At 39.4% G+C, this 18854-nt stretch overlaps 3 protein-coding genes across 7 annotated transcripts in view; 1 reads left to right on the forward strand and 2 right to left on the reverse strand.

Moving 5' to 3' along the window:
• The window catches only part of hipk3b (homeodomain interacting protein kinase 3b), a 41977-nt gene extending 40891 nt beyond the window's left edge, over positions 1–1086 (reverse strand). For 2 of the 4 annotated variants that reach the window (XM_008405886.2, XM_008405882.2), the window contains exon 1: positions 736–1086. In XM_008405886.2, the coding sequence (XP_008404108.1) occupies positions 736–808 (73 nt within the window). In that variant the 5' untranslated portion in view covers positions 809–1086. Of the gene's footprint in view, positions 1–336; positions 443–605; positions 702–735 lie in introns of those variants that run through there. The other 2 variants (XM_008405885.2, XM_008405884.2) reach the window with 2 other exon arrangements.
• Positions 1087–2691: 1605 nt separating this feature from the next.
• On the forward strand, positions 2692–13476 carry cstf3 (cleavage stimulation factor, 3' pre-RNA, subunit 3). Its single transcript, XM_008405881.2, has 20 exons — positions 2692–2928; positions 3488–3592; positions 3773–3868; positions 7932–7964; positions 8524–8621; positions 8695–8761; positions 8845–8879; positions 8989–9115; positions 9941–10018; positions 10105–10267; positions 10496–10605; positions 10714–10830; positions 10919–11137; positions 11228–11330; positions 11421–11490; positions 11584–11779; positions 11884–12034; positions 12188–12282; positions 12373–12433; positions 12946–13476. The coding sequence occupies exons 1-20, from the start codon at positions 2902–2904 to the stop codon at positions 13143–13145; spliced, it is 2151 nt and encodes a 716-aa protein (XP_008404103.1). The 5' UTR covers positions 2692–2901; the 3' UTR covers positions 13146–13476.
• Positions 13477–13908: 432 nt separating this feature from the next.
• depdc7a (DEP domain containing 7, paralog a) lies at positions 13909–18051 on the reverse strand. 2 transcript variants are annotated; one of them, XM_017304144.1, is made up of 9 exons: positions 17988–18051; positions 17240–17696; positions 16744–16874; positions 16423–16615; positions 15757–15977; positions 15353–15495; positions 15149–15274; positions 14955–15033; positions 13909–14867 (listed from the first exon to the last, which is right to left on the reverse strand). In XM_017304144.1, exons 2-9 carry the CDS (start codon positions 17686–17688, stop codon positions 14644–14646), a joined length of 1566 nt encoding a protein of 521 aa, XP_017159633.1. In that variant the 5' UTR covers positions 17689–17696; positions 17988–18051; the 3' UTR covers positions 13909–14643. The 2 variants fall into 2 exon arrangements, with proteins under 2 accessions (XP_017159633.1, XP_008404102.1); XM_008405880.1 differs by having other exon boundaries at positions 17240–17699.
• Positions 18052–18854: the final 803 nt, after the last annotated feature.

The following is an 18854-nucleotide window of genomic DNA, read 5'->3' on the forward strand; positions in this document are numbered from 1 at the left end:
AAGTTAAGTTGAAATGTTGGTATTTTATGGACCAAAATGACAATAATTCATATATCAAGCAAAACAACAAAATCAGGCAAAAAATTATATTTCCATTTCAGTTTAATAAATTTTTAAACTGAAAGTAAAACTGAAGTGAGAAGTTAGTTATTCGGATTACATTTGAATAATATTTATAAATAGGTCATTCTGTGTTGTGTTAATGTCTGCAATACCAGTTAAAATATGATTTTAAAAACTTCAAAATTTGTTCAGAAGTCTAGCATCGCTTCTGATAGGTAGTCTTTTCTGTGCCTGATTCAAGAGGTAATTGAAACAAAGTAAAACAGAACTTACCAGTGAATTCACTAGATCCATACTGTTCAACGAAGTTAGTTTTAAGTTAGATTAATCCATAAAATAGCTCTGAAGGGTATAATCACCAAATATCCGACGTGAAACATCGAAAACACAAGTGTCGTCGCCGTGACAACACTTGTGTTTTCAAGGCAGTTGCGTTACAATAAATCACCTTGGACGACATCGTCATCACCATTTGGCATGAAAGGGAAAAAATATTTAACTCAATTAAACACACTACTTAAAGTATAGCCTGTATTACTCACGTTTGACGTTGAAGACACATCCAAAATTGGTTAAGTTTACAGCTAAGTTATGACAGAGTAATACGTCACATCCAAACCTACGTTTCAAATGTTTAGCTTGGAAACTGACAGCTTTCAGTCCGCTACTTACCTTCACATAGAGTCACTTTAAGTATAATCCAGGGCTTCTCTGGGCATGTTATGGACTTATAAATCCATCCCATGCACAGTTCGCCTGCATTGCTGCCATCTTGTCCTAGACGACAGGAAGGGAGAGCTCGCTCTTGGTAACGCCACCATCTCCCACATTTCAAACATAAAATAACTCTTGCATATGGACGTCCGGGAGCAATACACCAAGTCCGGCTTGTAGCTACTCAGCTCAGATCCGCGTCCTTTCTCGTTGGGCGCCGTTGCCCATCTCTGAAAGGGTGCCCGTTACCCCCTGTCTAGACGAGCAGCTCCGCGGCCCTGCCAGCCTCTAACATGTCCCTTCTCTCTCTCTAGCAACTGGAAGCAAATGTTTGTGAACTGACGGCATCAGTCAGACCTAAGTAATCCATTGCAGATCATCTTAAAAATAGAACTCCCAGGTTTATTTGGAATACAATGCAAAACCGCCCAAATGCAGTGAAAGTACAAAATATATATTTTATAACATAGTTTTGATACAAGTAGAATGTAGGGATGTAGACACGTGGATATGCTTGGTTAAATAATAAGGTGCCCTATGTTCAGTATGACATGATTATATTACAAGAGCAAATAAGCAGCCGGCATTGCAATTTAAAACATGCTTTTACACTAAAAATGATAATGCTAAAACTTAGCATTTTAAGAAAAAACATAATACGAAGAAAATTAGATTGCTTTCAGCTTGGATAGCCAAAATTTTGTTACCCTTGTCAATAAATAAATCAATTAAAAAATTTCACTAGTTTTCCAACAGAGCTATAGTCTGTTTGATGGCAATATATGGGAAAATAAGAGCTATCAGACCACCTTAATTTGTCATTATGAGAAAGCTTGATTAAAAATTCAGTTTCAACTTTATTGGGCAAGAGTGTGTGCAGAAACAAAGAATTTGATGTGCACAAACAAATAATTTGATATTGGTTTTCAAGGTTTCACAGTGTACTTACATAAAGGATAAACATATTAGCTTTAGAAAAATATAATAAAATATACAGTATTTTACATGTATGTCTATTTTTGTTGCATACACCAACCTTTTTATTTTTATTTATGATATTCTGATGTGTGCAAATGTTAGGTATGTTTCAGAAATTAGCGTAAAGCAATAGGAACTGCTTTCACCTCTGTCAACAGCTAAAATGCTTTAAGAAAACATCTTTGTCAAAGGGTACAAATTAGTCACAAAGCACTCAACTGTGCAGCTATCAATTATGCTGTGTAGATCAATTGTTATAGTCTACAAAAATATAGCTGTGAATCTTCATCTGTTTTTATCCTTAAGGACAAAGCAAACATATTTTCCAAGCTTACACAATTGTTCAGTATGTAGCTTCAAAGACTAAAACCACACATATGATTAGGTTAAACATATAGAAGGAGTTATGTATAGGGAGCCTGTACGTAATTAGACAAATATATAATAGGTAATTGGTAAAAACTGGTTTGAGAACGGAAAAATAAAAACTAAATATGTCTTCGTGTGAACGACAACTGCTGTACTCTATTACTCTAGTCTGTTGGCCAGGCTAGACAGATTCGCTCAAGCGCTCTCTCTCTGTAGCTGTGATTTGCTTCCCCCTGTTGTCCAGCAGAATGATCAGTGTCATTTGGTGCTAAATTACTTGTTCTTGTTTGTGCTGAAGAGTCTCCCTTAATTGTAACGCATGCATTACATCTAACATATATCACACTATATTTGCTTAGAGAAATCCTACACTATAATTCATTCTAGGAGTGTGGTTTCATCATAGTGATTTCTCATCTTAGTGCAATTTAACCAAACGGGAATGTAAAACATAGTATATCAAAATGATTTTAAAAATATGAATGGCTTTTTTTAATCCCTAATGCTGCAGCCAATGCCTTTATTTTGAAGAAACTGTGACAGCCGGAAGTAACTTTGTTGTTCCTGCACGCGCAATGGAACACTACTGTCTGCCTTCTCGCCATTTTAGTCATCGGCCAGTCCAGCCGTTGAGCTGTTAGGTGCTCGAAGGCAACGTAAAAAATCACCCTAAAACTATGCCGATGACCTAGTAGTTTTAAAGAAAATTCCTGTATCTTGCTTATTTCGGTGTTAGTTGCGGTGGTTGAAAACTTTTGAAGCAGATACTCTTCAGCCATGTCGACGGAGGGAACAGCCGAGCAGGTAGCAACACGCAGTTCTATTCATGGCCAAGCTAGCGGGATATCTGTGTCATAGCTAATGTTTTATCATACAGCATTGTTAGGCACGTAAATAAGTTTGGAATATTCGCTGTGTGCAGCTTTATCCGGGGAATCAAACGCGTAGAAGTCATGTTCTTTGGTTTTTTCGTGGTGTGGTCGTGCGCCATATTGATTCAGCCGCTTTGTCGCAACGTGAAGCTAGCCGATACCAACACTACGAGCTAACGTTAGTTCACAATCGTGTTACTTTGCAGTTTCTGATAGTCAATGAATTGTTTTTACTCCAGATATTGCTGTGTAAGGTTCCATTTAATGGCGCCAGCTAGAAAAACCAAGCTACCTAGGGAAAATATGTATTTCAGCCGATTTATCCCGATTTTTTGCTGCTTCTCGTTTTTCTGATGTTTATGGTCCGGTAATGAATAACACGATTACCTCCTGTGTGAGTGTCCAGCGCCATGTGGGCCCTCGCATCACATTGCTACAAGCATTTTGAGTATGCTAACAACATTGCCTGTTGCTTTTTTGTTGTGTTACAGGCAGCAGCTGAGTATATCCCTGAGAAGGTGAAGAAAGCAGAGAAGAAGTTGGAAGAAAACCCATATGACCTTGACGCTTGGAGCATTCTGATTCGAGAAGCACAGGTTTAGTGACACCGAGTTGTATTACTGGGGATAAGGATACTGGGAATGAGGGTGGTGGGCTTGGGGTTAGAATTTAGTCCAATATGAAACTTTTGATATCGTCTTCCACCTTATGATTGGCAAAATCGCCATTTTTATGTTAAATAGTGAGTGGAATGTAAATGCAATCTCCTCCTGTAGAATCAACCCATAGATAAAGCAAGGAAGACCCATGAGCGACTTGTCTCACAGTTCCCAAGTTCTGGCAGATTCTGGAAACTGTTCATTGAAGCTGAGGTTAATACTTTTTTTTAATTCTTTTCCCTTGTGTGCATGGCTGAGACTTATTCTAACATAATCAACTATGTGATTTTCACACAATCCAAATGTATCTGACTTAAATGGAGTTTAAAGTCACAATTCTTGTTTTGAGCCTTTTTGTCTAATCTCAAAGATGTTCTTCAAAAGCTAAAGAATTCTCAGTTTCCTAAAGCAAAGTGGAAAAACCTTTTAATGAACCATTTATGAAAATTGATACAAAGCATTTACAGTTGGGCTCTACTAATGTTCATTAGGAATTGTGCCTTTAAGCAAGAAGGGGTTATTATCTATAACTATTTAAGGATAACTCCTCATGTTTCCAGGTTAAACGAAAGATTACATATCATCTGCGGCATATTACATATGGGGTAAAGTGCATTTGTTGCATGTTTGGTCTGCAACAGTATTAAAACTATTTTAATGGTATTGGAGTGCATTAGCCTTTTATTCACTTGTCGTGTCAATTTATTGCCTCCTGTGTCATTTCTTTTGGGTTATTTTCATAAAGAACGATCTTTATTGTGTGGCCCATTCTTTTCTTGAGACCTTTTGCCCCACTTCTCCTGAACACACAAACTCTGACCCTTTGCTTGTTTTTTTTTTTCTTGTTTTTTGGTTTGCCAAGAATAAGTTTTACTTTCATCCAACCAACTATTGGACCAGAAGATTTAATTTCCCTTACACCTGATTATCAGTTCTAACAAAAAGTAATTTTTTTTTTACACTAAATGTATTCATTTTCTAAAATTAAGCAGTCATGTCAGTGTATTTAGGTTGTAGATTCTCTTCCAAATCAAACTTCCTCACATATTTTGCCTTACACTAACTTTCTGGCATTACACTATGAATTTGGGAAAACTAATTTTCTCTTTTTCATGATAGACCTCAACCCTTAAATATTTTTTCTTATTTGCATTAAAGTTGTTATAGCGGCAACAACTTTAGCAGAAAATCCAATCATAAAGATAATATAGTGTGATCCAAGTCATTATTCATTTTACCATAAAACGGAACAAGGCAAATAAACCAAAAGGATATTATTGGTGTTTATTAATTTTAAAGATAAGTGTAGAGTTGACAGTATCAGAGAAATGCGACTTTAGTGTGATTTATCACCCTTATGGATTATTAAACAGAGATGATTTAGGATTCTTAACCAGATGGAACTGAAATATTTTTCAGAAAAGGGAAAATATTTTTAGCTGTTTGTACATATTGCAACTTCAAAATGTTTGATATAAAAAATAAAATTGACAAAGACAATTAAAAAGCTTAAACAAATGCAGCATCAACATTGTTTTTGTTTTTTTTTACAGAGTGCCTTGCAAAAGTATTTGTTTCCAAAAACCTTTCACCATTTTTGTTACGATTGTGAACTTTTACATTTTTGTAAGAATTTCACGTGAAAGACCTACACAAAGTAGCATGTAATTATAAAGGGGAAGGAAAATGCATGATTTTCCTTCCCCTTCCGCCTGTAAATTTTGCGTCTATATTCAGTCCCCGTGGCTGTAATCCTTTAATCACTTTTCACTGCAATTACATTTTGGCACCTCTACTAGCATGCTCTGAGATTTCTACTACGGTAAATAGAACTCCCCCCCCCCCCCCTTTGTTTTTTATCTACACTATTCCATTGTTTATATATTCTGTCATCTGCCTTAAGATGAATCTCTTCCCCTGTCTTAAGTACTTGAGGTTTTAACAAGTTTCTTTTTTCAAGTCTAACCAGATCACCTTTCTCTTGCTTCATAAAAGTATCTTTAGAGCATGATGCTTTTGTCTGCTCCTCTTTTTCCCTATAAAGTCTTCCTTGACCTTTTCTGATGAAGCACTGCTCACTCCAGTGTGAAATCATGCATGACTTTCTGCTTCTTTATTACATAAATTCCCAATAACATGTTTTAAAGTTTGGTTGTAACGTGACAAAATGCAAACAAGCTCAATGGGTGTTGATACTTTTGCAAGGTACTTTTTCTGTCCTCCATTTGACTCCAAATACCTGAATTTCCTTAAATCCGCTACATTAGTTAAATTTGAACAAAGATCTTGTTTCTGAAATAACACTTAGGATTATCATACCAATTTAAGTCTTCTAGGATTATAATCAATGACCTACACCAAGTAATTTTTAGTATAGCTGCTCCCCCTTGTGGTAAGTATATGTATGTGCTAATTTCTTTTTAAACAGAACAACTGAGGACCACATTGGAAATTCCCCAAAATGTACAAAATAAAAATTTTCTTTGCATATTATTACCATTTATTATGACATGTTTGATTTGCCTGCTAGGCCATTTTTAACATACAAGAGACCCAGCTTAGCTTGAGTTGTTTCCCCCATCGCATTAAGAAATATGGAGTTGAGGGCAAGACAAGTTCTATGAAGATTCATTTATTGCTCCAAGAGTGGAGTTAGTAAATATACTAATATAGACTCATGGTGCCGTAAACAACTAATGTTCATTGAGGAAGCTTCCCTAAACTTAATGAATACTTTTTAATATTTACACTCCTTGTGCTCTTAATACATTTGGTAGATAAACTTTGACAAAGGTGAATTGTAAATGGCCTGTAAATATTTTCATTCAATAATATTGTGTGTAAGATTATACTCTTAACTATCAAAGGCTGTTGAGTTTGGGCATTGGCAGCTGAACTGGAGCTTTACTGCACGTCTCTGCAAACCGCACAAAGGCTTAGGAGCCAGATGTAGCCATCGCTGAGAAGTGGACTCGGGAGAAACTGGAGCTCAGTTTTTAATTTGAACAAGTTAAATTTGTCCTTTTCACTAATGACAAAGTTGTGGAGAAAAACAGCTTTTGCATAAAAACTTCTTGAAAGTATTTTTGGCAAAATGTTTGGAGGTTTAAATCTGTGCTTCTCTTTAGTGCGAAGACGGAATCGTCTTGACCTGAATTTGAAATGCTAAATTTAAGCGGGCAAGACGGTTTTAGTTTGTGTGCAGTAGGGCCAGAATTTCAAGTTGCTCTGACTCTCCTATGACACATTTATGCCAAATAAGGTCGCTTGTAAGTTATGATGCAACTTTCAAGTCTAGTTTGACTAATGACACTTTTGTGGTATACCTCAAAACACTATGTGTACTGTAACATTTTGTATTAAAAACTTAAAGATTAAGGTTCTATGCTGTATTTCTTGCATTTTATGAAAGATACATGAACCAAATATTTGCAGGATGTGCTCAGGATTTTCTCATACCTATTCTTCTAGTCTGTATACCCTCCCACACCTCTCAGCCTTGTATTCAGTTTTGTTTGGTTTTTTTTAGGAGTAGGGTGCCTGAAAAGATTAAACCATTTTATAAATATGCTTATCTTTTCTCTGCCCATTTGCAGTTTCATAAGGATAAGACTTTGATCTTAAATCCACACATAATTTGAATGTGTCCAACCCCCTCCCCCGCCCCAATGGTTTTATATGTTTAGCAGGAAGGGTTTAAGTGAGATGAGATGGGATGTGAAGAGGCAGGGATGTTATACTAAAGTACAACACTTTTCACTTGGGTTTATTGCTCAAAATTATGTGTGGCATTAAAATGTTTCTTTTTACTTAGTAAGACATTCTGATCAGTGTCTTTGGAATATTTGCACCCTCACACCATTTTTAACTAGTAGAGCTGCATCTGTTGTTACTGGAAAGAGCTGAGAGATTCTTGAAAGGCAGAAGATTGTCATCAGTGAACCAATTTATTGGCCATGCACCCCTAGAAGTTATTGTAGGAAGATTATTTCATATTTCAAATGTTTTTGCCTTTAAAAGCTGGTCTTACTACAGTTAATTAAATTTTGACAATATGAATTGTTTGTTTTTCTATTGCGTTTTCTTGGCTTGCGTGGCGCAAGTGGAAAGAAAATAAAATAAACCCCTTTCTGAAAGTTAGTTGTCATTCTTGTGTGAATATCACTGTTGATTCTTAGGTTTGTGTGGATGTGTGTGTGTTTGAGTTATTAAAACTGCATGAATGCATGTTTACTTTGAGCTTTCCATTTATAAGTTTTTACACTTTTATTTGCAGATAAAGGCTAAAAACTATGACAAGGTAGAGAAGGTAAGTGCCCAAACTGAAAGCCCATTTTCAATGTTGAAGCTCTGTTTAATTGTAGGCTGAATATGTAGGAATTTTGCTCATTAGAAAGTTTAAAAAGAAATTTAACTAGTATCTTTTGGCGTGCCTTTTCAATAACGTTTGAACTATCTGTCTTCAATGTTCATGCAAGCCGTACTCCCCCACCCCAAACACTTTCTGGTTCTTTCTTTTCACATATTTTCATCTACATGTAATATGCTTGATGCTGTGTGTACCTTTCATGTCGCTTCACTTGAATAAAGTCTTCAAATGTTTTAAGTGCCTGCTCATTTCTGATTTTAACTGTTTTTTTACTCCAGCATATAATCTCAGAAGTTCTGCAAACGTCGAACTGTAGCTTGAAGATCGCATAGATAAATTAAAAAATATACATATGTGAATGACAAAAACAGTTTTTGCCTCATCGGACATTTGACCAGTTATTTGGTTGCTACATCAGTCAGCCTGTGTATGTGATTTCTGTCCTATAGAGTAAATGTAAAATGTTTTTTTTTCTGCATGTTCTCGCATCTTGTTGCAGTTGTTCCAGAGATGCCTAATGAAAGTGTTGCACATTGACCTGTGGAAATGCTACCTTGCATATGTTCGGGAGACCAAAGGGAAGCTTCCCAGCTACAAGTAAGAAGACGTTCTGTATTCTGACATCCAGCATGTGAGGAGAATGTAAATAATTTCATTCCCTTATTCTCAGAGAGAAGATGGCCCAGGCGTATGATTTCGCCCTTGATAAAATTGGCATGGAAATTATGTCCTATCAGGTCTGCAAATATGAACTTTTATCAAGTTGTTTTAGTTTCTGCTCAGCGCTCTTATTTAACTTGCTATTATTTCTTTCTCTCAGATTTGGGTCGACTACATAAATTTCCTGAAAGGAGTGTAAGTGCTTTTTTCTTTTTCTTTTTTTTTCCTTCAATTTGTTGACCTTAATTTTATCCTAACCTGCATTAAAAACTAAAATCTTGGTTGTTTTTCTGTCTTCTATTAGTGAGGCAGTGGGCTCATACGCAGAAAATCAGAGAATCACTGCGGTTCGGAGAGTCTACCAAAGAGGTTGCGTGAACCCAATGATTAACATTGAACAGCTCTGGAGAGATTATAGCAAATATGAAGAGGCAAGTGAGCCAATCAACGCTTAAGTGTTTTTCTCCTGCATGTAATTGTTTTTCTTTTTTTTTTTCTTTTTAAATGAGCTTAAAAGCTTCACTTATAACTCAAACAGTAGCAAAGGAGAACATAAGAACATATTTATCCATGCAATCTACCATCCAAAACGAATGCTGCTGCCCGATACTAAGAGCTGTGAAAAATCACATGGTTGTTTCCTTTAGATGACATATAATACTTATTGACCAAGACACTCCCAAAGAAGAAGAAACTGCCAAAAGAAGAAGCATAATGAAACATGGTGGTGGTAGTATTTTGGTTTCCATCTGTGTTGGCTTTCTGTGTAAGGCAAAGAAAATCACAAAGCAATAATTACACATTTATATCAATTAATTCTAAATTTACTTAAATCTCAGCAGAATCTAGATCAGTCAGCAATTATGACCCTATTCTCTCCAGAGTGGCTTTATTTCAAAGCATTTGATCTAGAACCGTAAAAATCAAAAGTTCTATTTTAATACTGCAGGAGATTAGGTTTTTCATTTTTGAAAACAAATCACAATTCCAGAACGGAAATAGTTTTGGAGACACTCATGCAAGCAGGGAGTATGAAAGTTACTTGAAATATAAAAAGACCGGCGTGAGTTATAGTGTTTGGTCCCATTAGTGATATAGGATCTCTGTTATTTTGAACAAAGTTGAGCAAGTTTTTCTGTGTAAACTTTACACAGAAACTTACAATGGATGCCAAAAGCTATCGAGCACAAATATATGTAGATTTAGAGTTTCAACAGTAACAAAAGCAGGAAATAATCTATGGATTTTATTTACAGGGTATCAATGTGCATTTGGCTAAAAAGATGATTGAAGATCGCAGCAGGGATTACATGAATGCAAGGAGAGTGGCAAAGGTGAGAAATCGGATTCCCACTGAAAAATGTATCAAATACTGTTCTGGGTAACTGACGCAGGCTGTTGGGTGGTTTTTGTGACGCAGGAGTACGAGACGGTAATGAAAGGACTCGACAGAAACGCACCTTCAGTCCCACCACAGAACTCCCCTCAGGAGGCCCAGCAAGTGGAAATGTGGAAAAAGTACATTCAGTGGGAAAAAAGCAACCCACTCCGTACAGAAGACCAAACCCTCATCACAAAGAGAGGTAACACTAAGTGCAATGTTGGTGGTTTTGTCTCGAAACGTTTTTTTTTGGTCGTCATATGTAGGTTCTTACATTTACGTCAGATAGTGATGCAGAGAGATTATCTTACCTGCAGATATGACACTAGAGGGCAGAGTTTTACTCTTTTTCTGACACAAATCCCTTTATTTTACTGTTGCACTGCAGGAACATTTTAATTTAATTGCTTTCTAATTTGATTGGATGCAGTGATGTTTGCCTATGAGCAGTGCCTGCTGGTTCTGGGCCACCATCCCGACATTTGGTATGAGGCAGCTCAGTACCTGGAGCAGTCCAGCAAGCTGCTGGCAGAGAAAGGGGTAAGACACACCTACACTTTCAAAACTGAGCCAGAATAATTTTCAGATGTTGAACATCAGACAAATCTTGTGTCTTCCTAATTTTTTTGTTCTTTTTCTTTCTTTCAGGACATGAATAATTCAAAGCTGTTCAGCGACGAGGCAGCTAACATCTATGAACGTGCCATTGGGACTCTCCTCAAAAAGAACATGCTCCTCTACTTTGCGTTTGCTGATTACGAAGAAGTGAGTGTCCGGTTACATGTCCAGAACAAACTAACCAAACTTCATAATATACCTCTCCACCAACATTATTTTTGTGTCACTCTCTCAGAGTCGCATGAAGTACGAGAAAGTGCACAGCATCTACAACAAACTGCTTGCGATCGAGGACATCGACCCCACACTGGTCTACATCCAGTACATGAAGTTCGCCAGGAGGGCGGAGGGCATCAAATCAGGTCGCTCCATCTTCAAAAAGGCTCGAGAGGACCTACGCACACGTCACCACGTCTACGTGTCTGCAGCGCTGATGGAATACTACTGCAGCAAAGTAAGACGAAGCAGAGGTTCGGCGTGTGGTTTGAGGAGTGGCTGGACACACAGTTGCTTTAAAAAATGTCTTGTGTGTTTTTCTCAACAGGATAAATCAGTGGCCTTTAAGATTTTTGAGCTGGGCTTGAAGAAATATGGAGACATTCCAGAGTACATACTTGCCTACATTGATTACCTCTCCCACCTTAATGGTTTGTAACGTCCTCCAGATTGTTCACCATCCCGTAGCTTTGCTGCTTGCTTTTACAGACGTTGCTTTATGTGTCCGATTCTTTTCTCAGAGGACAACAACACTAGGGTTTTGTTCGAACGGGTCCTCACCTCTGGAAGCCTATCCCCAGAGAAATCAGGGTAATGTCAAGCATTTGGCTGTGTTGTCTGTGCATGTCTGAGTTCAAGATATCGGTCCAAAGCAGTGAACCGTGGCGTGCATCTGCTCCTCAGTGAGATCTGGGCTCGGTTCTTGGCGTTCGAGAGCAACATCGGAGACCTGGCCAGTATTCTGAAAGTAGAGCGTCGACGTTTCACAGCCTTCAAAGACGAGTATGAGGGGAAAGAAACGGCTTTGCTTGTAGATAGATACAAGTTCATGGACCTTTATCCCTGCTCTACCAGTGAACTCAAAGCCCTTGGTTACAAGGTGTGTTTTTCTTCCTGATACATGACTTTGAATCATGACTGCCGGTGTGGTTGAGCCAAGAAAGACTTTGTGTGTTTGACACGTCTTCTGCTGCTTCTTTGTAGGATGTGTCTCGTGCCAAACTGGCAGCACTGCTCCCTGAGGCTGTGGTGGCTCCCTCCGTGCCTACACTAAAGGACGATCCTGATCGTAAACCAGAGTATCCCAAACCAGACACCAATCAGATGATCCCGTATCAGCCACGTCACCTCGCACGTACGTAATCCCGGAAATTTCATACAGGGTTCATTTTTGTGTGTTGAGTTCTATTTTCTGTGGCCTGCTGCTGTCTTTCCACTCTTTTCCCTCTAAATAGGCCTGATGTGTAAATGGATTCATCTTTGATCTTACCTCTGTTCCTCCCCACAGCTCCAGGTCTACACCCGGTCCCTGGCGGAGTTTTCCCAGTCCCTCCAGCTGCTGTTGTCCTAATGAAGCTGCTCCCTCCGCCTACGTGTTTCACTGTAAGTTACGGCCGGTTGACGCTACCAGGTTTGTCTTTGATGAGTTGTAAGCGGCAGCAGTGTTAAGTTTTCAATTGTTTCTGTCCGTAGGGTCCCTTTGTTCAAGTGGATGAGCTCATGGAAACTTTTAGGAGATGTACACTTCCTGAGAGTAAGTTTGTTTGTTGTCACAGTTCGAGAAGCAACAGAAATGTTGTTGTCCAGTGAACTTCAACTGTCTTTACAGTGCTTATTACAGATTTTATTTTTATTTTGACAATTACTTTCTTTATACCACTCCTCGGTGAAAAGTTGCAAACGTGGCATAATGTTTTACATTGTTCCTCGGTCTTCATGTTCTCCAGCTTGGATTTAGACTGAGATTAAATTACAGACAGGTGGACTCGGTTTACTAATCTAGTGGTTTCTGAAAGCCAACTGGTTGCAGTTAATTTTATTTAGGGCCATCAGAATAAAAGGGGCTGCATTCACATGCAAGCCACACTTTTCAGGTGTAGAATTTTCAATTCTTCTGGGAGAACACTGCCACTTTCTTCCCAAGCTAGTTTCTGTCGCTTTATTCACATAAAAATCCAAACAAAAAGGCATTAAATTGTATCATCCCATTAAAATATCCTCTTAGTTTCTCGCTACCCTGCTTATTATACGACCGATTGTGTTCAGGTGTCGATGCTGCTGTGGAGCTCATCACCGGCAGACAGCCTGAGTCTGCAGGGGAGGGCAACGGCCCCCTGGAGAACCACGCCACCGCCAAGTCCCTCAAGAGGCCAAACGCCGACTCCGACGAGGAGGACGACAAGGGAGCCATAGCTCCGCCCATTCACGACATCTACCGCGCGCGCCAGCAGAAGAGGATTCGATAAACCGAAACCGGTGGAAGAATGTAATCTTAACAGACTGTCATAGAGAATAAAGACACACGTCCACAGGACTCGTTTTTACATCTGTACAAATAACCATATACGCGCTCACACAGATACTTTAGCACACAAAAGTGTTTTTTTTTTTTTGTTTTTTTTGAAAGACTGATAATTATACTGTACAAAGTTTTTAATTCAACCGTGGACTTTGGGATACACTTCGGTTCTGATCTTATGTTTCAGCTGTTCCAAGGATAGAAAAGTGAAAGCTTTTTCTTTTTTTTCTCTTTTTTTTTTAGAAACACTGTTCCTTTCAATAAAATGTAAAAAATAATTTGAGCAGCTTGTGTTTTTATTTGAGCGTGAAATATCGCTGATGCTCCAAGGTTGACCTTTCAGTGAATCAGCAGAAGTGGGACCCATTTGAGAACAGACAGGGCTCTCTCTGTTTACTGGTGTTTCTAATGGGAGACTTAAAAGGTTTACATGCTTCGTTTTAGTGTTTACATCCTGATATTTAAATCAGTTAAGCCAGCGGCACCGTCGTGTCTTGCAGTAAGTGTGTTTGCATCCTGGAAATGTTTCTTCTGTGTCTCGGTGGTAGTTTGAAGTAACGGGTTACAGCTGGATCGCAGTGGAAGCACATGAGGGGTTCTGTGGTTTTGTCTTCTCAGAACAAAAGGATTTCTGTCACAAACGGGACCGTGAACTACTAGAGAAAGGGGTTGGGGGGGGAATCGCTTTCAGACATATCTTATTTCACAGAAACAAATTCACAAGTTTATTTTTTCTTAATTTTACATGCAGAGAATTTCTTTGTCTTTCACAGTTATCCACTCTGAATCAGTTTGTAGCTGGCATACCAGATGCCATCGTCGTCTTATAGCTGATGCAAAAGATGCATGAAGGCTTCGGTTCTACATTTCAACTTGACCTTAGATGACATAAAATACAAACAAGATGTTTTAAAACCAGCAGGAAACACTCCAGTCATTTCCAGTATGCCAGTCAGAAGGGTTATTTGTACCTGATTTAAACAACCCTGAAGAGACCACTAAAACGTGGCTGAGATTGTCATAAAAAAAAGAAAAAACATCTGTTTTGATTTCTTTTTTTTTTTTTTTTAGAAAACAAAACCACCCAGAGTCAGGAGCACGTCTCCGCTGTCGCTACAGCAGAATTAGGGACTTCTAAGGTTTACAATGTCAAATGTTCACATTTTTACCTGATGCTATTGCACAAGAAAGACAGAAACAGCCAACCTGCAAGTTTGCTTTTGACTGAATCAGACCTACAATGTCTATTTGAGCTTAAAAAATAACATTCTTCTATTTCAGAGGACGTATCAGTGGTTTTCACATCAAAATGAGAATTTTGCCTTAGTGACCCGCACCAAATAAAATAGTTAAATAGATCATTAAATAGTATAGCTTACATTTTTGCTCTGTCATCTGTTACTATCTGCACAACTCCATGTGAACACAGTTTTTTTTTATAAATGTTACTGCAACAACATGTTGATACTAGATAATTTAGTTCCAAAGTACTGAACAAAAGTCTCAGGGTGAGCTTTATGAAACTGTCCCAGCAGTCGCCTCCTCTCCTTCCTGGAGAATTTGGGGTTCTCATAAACTGTCCTCAGCAGAGAAAGGATCTCCTCGTTAGTGGCTTTCTGTCCACTTCCTGAATATTCCTTAGCACCGACCCTTGAGCAGTACGCCATGCCTGCAGTGGAGGAGCAGAGAAAAGAAGTTAACTTACTGCAGAGCAAGTCGTTCCTGTTAATCTACAACAGCGGATAAACCTGCGTACCTGTTATCGTGTCCGGATCCTTCCCCATTACGATATTCCTCAGTCTGTCACCCACCATCTTGTGCAAGGAGATGGGAATCTGGTGGAAAAATTCAACTCAGTTCAGTCCAGTTGAACTCCTTTATATCGACTCCAATTTGTTATCTCGACACCAAAGACATCGCCTTCCTAAGAAACAAACCGCTAGCACTTACTTTGAACATATCACAGTGGTTATCCATCATGAACAGAACCATCAGGTCCACCTTGCCCTTCGAGAGCCTTCTGCTGTACACAATGGAGCTGGAGAAAGCCCTCTTTACCGCCATCCTGTTCTCAATCTGGGAAGAGCATTTGGAGTTAGCGAGGAGCAAAAGCGAACGCAGAGCGGCACACAGAGGATGAGCAGGAGCGCTGACCTCTTTGTGCAGCTTCACCTCCTGCGGTTTGGCCGCAGTGGCCATGAATCTCAGCAGTCTCCGGAGTTCCTCCCGGCTGTGGGAGTCCTGCAGCCTCAGGCTCAGCTGCAGCGCCTCTAAGGCCAACTCCAGCTTCCCGTTAACTGACAACGCAACAGGAACAATTATCAACTTTAAACTGACTGAAAATAGTTATTGCTTCAACACTAGGAACTGGTTGCATGATCCTAAATGAGCTGCTTTAGTTTCCACGCAATTATTGTGGGTTTTGCTTTTCTTGCAAAGGAAGTAAGTTGTATAGAAATCTTCTTTTAGCCAGTTGACACACCAGGCACTTTCTCTGACACACAACATTAAAAATGATTTTGAAAGGTAGGAACTGAAAAAAAAAAAAGATTGCTTACCAAGCAGTTCTGAGATCCCAGAGTGGATGTCAAATATGTAGTTGTTAAGCAGAGGTGTCCGCTGCGTCTGTCCGTAATGCCTGACCAGGACCTGGTAAAGCAACCTCTTGCACTGAACGAAGTCGTCCCCACAAGCAGCCAAACCTCGACTGACTTCCACCACCAGCTCATCGGGCAGAAACTCCAGACAGTCCACCGCCACCGACATCCACTCATCAGCCCTGAGGCAGAGGGAAGGGGAGGAATTAGTTTTATACGTGGATTTTATTTTTTTGTACCCATTTTTTCGTATTTAAGCACCAGACATTGAAACAAGATGTAAAGGCAGTTGACGCAACTTGCCCAGATGGCATAGAGTTTAACTGTGAACACAGCAGTTTTTGCATATGGCCCCTAATCTACTTATCCCACTGTGTGTAATTGTACTATAATCACAGCCTTTAGATGTGAAGGATTTCGAGACACCAAGGGAGCAGATTATTGGTCAGTTATAGGCTCATGATAAAAATAAGGAAAAATACATTTCTTCTGATTTTGACATGATTTCTCATCAAAGGGTAAATTATTTTAGGCTTTCGATCTGGGAAATCGTTTAAGATTATGACTATAAGTCGAGAAAATTTCAGTAAAAAGGTGACGTTTTCACAAGTCGCAGTTTGGACTTACTGTGCTTCACTGAAAGCTTTCAGAACTTCTCTGTCCAGGTAGCTTGTTGTACACAGCAGGTCTGGGTCGCTGTCCATGCCGTGCAGAGAGGACCGTGAAGCGACCTCGCCGTCCAGCAAGCTCTCCAGCAGGGGGAGCTCTATGAGCTGCAGCAGCCTGGACACCGTCTGCTGGTGCCACACTTCACACAAACCTGCCAATGACAAGCGGAAGCTTTACAGGCAGCAGCAGCAGCAATCAACAGCTTTACAGTGTTTACAGATAAAAACATTCAGAGCGGTTTGGTTTACAACACGCTTGGGTGTCAGGACAGAAGCTTACACTCCTGCGAGAGGCCGAGGTGGCTCATCTGGGGGGTGACGGTGGCGCTGAGGTTCAGGTTTCCCAGCACCTCCTCCAGCAGCTTCTCCCTCTTCACCGGGGAGTGGGTGGAGTAGCTTGGGACCCCTTGGCTGATAGATTACATAAAGAGAGAAATCAATGGAAGTGATTCAGGGACTCGTTACAGGAACAGACTTGATCAATACAGAAAAAAAAAAAAAAAAGAAAAGCTTTATACCTGTCTTTTATTCACATGGTGGTTTACAGGAATTGTTTTTCCATAAATTAAGTATGTATTGCTGGCATAAAAAGGATAATAAACTTTGTCTCGTGAAGTCTTTATTTTTTCCTTGAATTCTGTACCTGTTTGTTTTATTGCCCGTTCATTCCAGACTGCAGAATATCCCACACTACTCTTTAGGCAGGATGATAGTTTAAAGTATATTTTTGTAAGTTACGTTTCTTCCTTATAAGATGTTACTATACGATTCCATACCTTTCGCTTGTTAGTGAGCAGCTGCTCTGGTTCATGTTCGGCGACCCGCAGCCACTCTTGATGGTACCAGTGGACTGAGAGTTGGTGTTGGTCAGAGCTAAGGAGGAGCTGGTTACCGGATCAAGGAACCTGTACAAACTGACGCTGCTGTCCTCGAATTTGTCTCTTTTCTTCTCCTTTCCAAACACTTTAACCCCGACTGGCTCRAACACCTTAGAGTCCATGAGGACCTGACAGAGACGGACGGCCTTGTGTCGAGGCACCGCCTCGTCGCCAAAGAAGCGGCTGAGGGTGATGTGCGACAGAACCACATCCACAGCTTCTGAGCCCAGGAAGCAGTCATGGTACGACTTCAGGTTGTGGCGCCTGTGCTTCACCTCGACTTGACTTTGGAGATTGGAAATGATGCTGTTCCAGATGTAGGTGGCCCGAAAAGGCTTCCCAGCCATGCTTTGTTCTGCTGGGGGAACAAAAGAAGATGGAAAACATAAGGGACTGCCAGAGATGTAAAGAAGATAAGCTGTGAAACCTGCCGTGAAAAACAGAGAGATGAAAGCAGTCTGCACGCTCTGGAAAATGTTTCTGTGCTGTAAGTTTTACAGCTTTTCTTGTGCATGAAATTAAACAACAAAAACACACACACACAACCAAAAAACTTCTTCAATCCCTTGAATTTCTCGCAAGTTTAGACAAGCAAAATGGCGGAAAGTAAGTGAAAACGTGTCGTGTTGCATAATCACAGCTGTACCACAGTTAGATCCATGGACATGAGATGAAGTAGCTATCAGAGGCTTACGCTSCTTCTCCGTACACAAAAAGTGTCACAGATTTTTAAAAAACAAGAATTAAAATTCCACCCTTTTGAATTTATTGTGGATTTACTCTAAACTACTCCTGGTAAAATGTTTACATAAGTGATTCTTACACCCAATGTGTGTTTCTCTGCAGCTCCTCCAAAGTAAGAAATATCTTCACTGCTCCCTCTTCGAAAGCTTACGTATTTTTTAAAAACCTAACCCTAATTTAAACATCTCCACAAATTCATCCACGAACACCCCATGTTCCCTGATCTACGTGATGCTTTTTTATTTTCTAATGTCCTGAAACAAACGTCCGAAGCCTTCAMAGAATGGCTTCACTTACGCTGAGATTAAATGACTCACGTTTAGATTCTAAGAAACATCTGAAGCCATTACAGGTAAGCRGSTTAAAAATAATCRCCTGTTGCTCTATTTCAATTTTTATTCGTCAAACGATGTTAGAAAGGGAGACGTTGGACTACATGATGCCCGTATCAAGTAAAATAACTGGATGGAAAACGACAGAAGAAATCAGCTAAACAACAAAGCGAGAGCTCTGAAAGRCCACCGATTAAGATCTTTTTAAGATATTACATAACATTCTGACTCTTAGAGGGAGGATGAAATAACACAAACTTAGTTCTGCGCGAAATCTCTGAACAACAGAAAAAAAAACTGAATGAATTAGTTCCTCTTCGGAGTTCCAGAGGTCAAGTCTGTTTAGTGACCTATTTGTTATTCCTGTTAGTATTTTATGCTCTGATTGAGCCAAATTCTCAGAAAGCCCAGGAACTGTGCTTTCCTCTGTCTCTACC

Source organism: Poecilia reticulata, linkage group LG3 (assembly GCF_000633615.1).
Source record: "Poecilia reticulata strain Guanapo linkage group LG3, Guppy_female_1.0+MT, whole genome shotgun sequence".
Classification (NCBI taxonomy): Eukaryota; Metazoa; Chordata; class Actinopteri; order Cyprinodontiformes; family Poeciliidae; genus Poecilia; species Poecilia reticulata.

Bases quoted from the DNA above. Each gene is read 5' to 3' on its own strand.
- cstf3 (XM_008405881.2), top strand. From the start codon at position 2,902: ATGTCGACGGAGGGAACAGCCGAGCAG. The intron at 11,780-11,883 runs GTGTGTTTTTCT...GCTTCTTTGTAG, and splicing joins TCAAAGCCCTTGGTTACAAG to GATGTGTCTCGTGCCAAACT. The intron at 12,283-12,372 runs GTAAGTTACGGC...TTCTGTCCGTAG, and splicing joins CTCCGCCTACGTGTTTCACT to GGTCCCTTTGTTCAAGTGGA.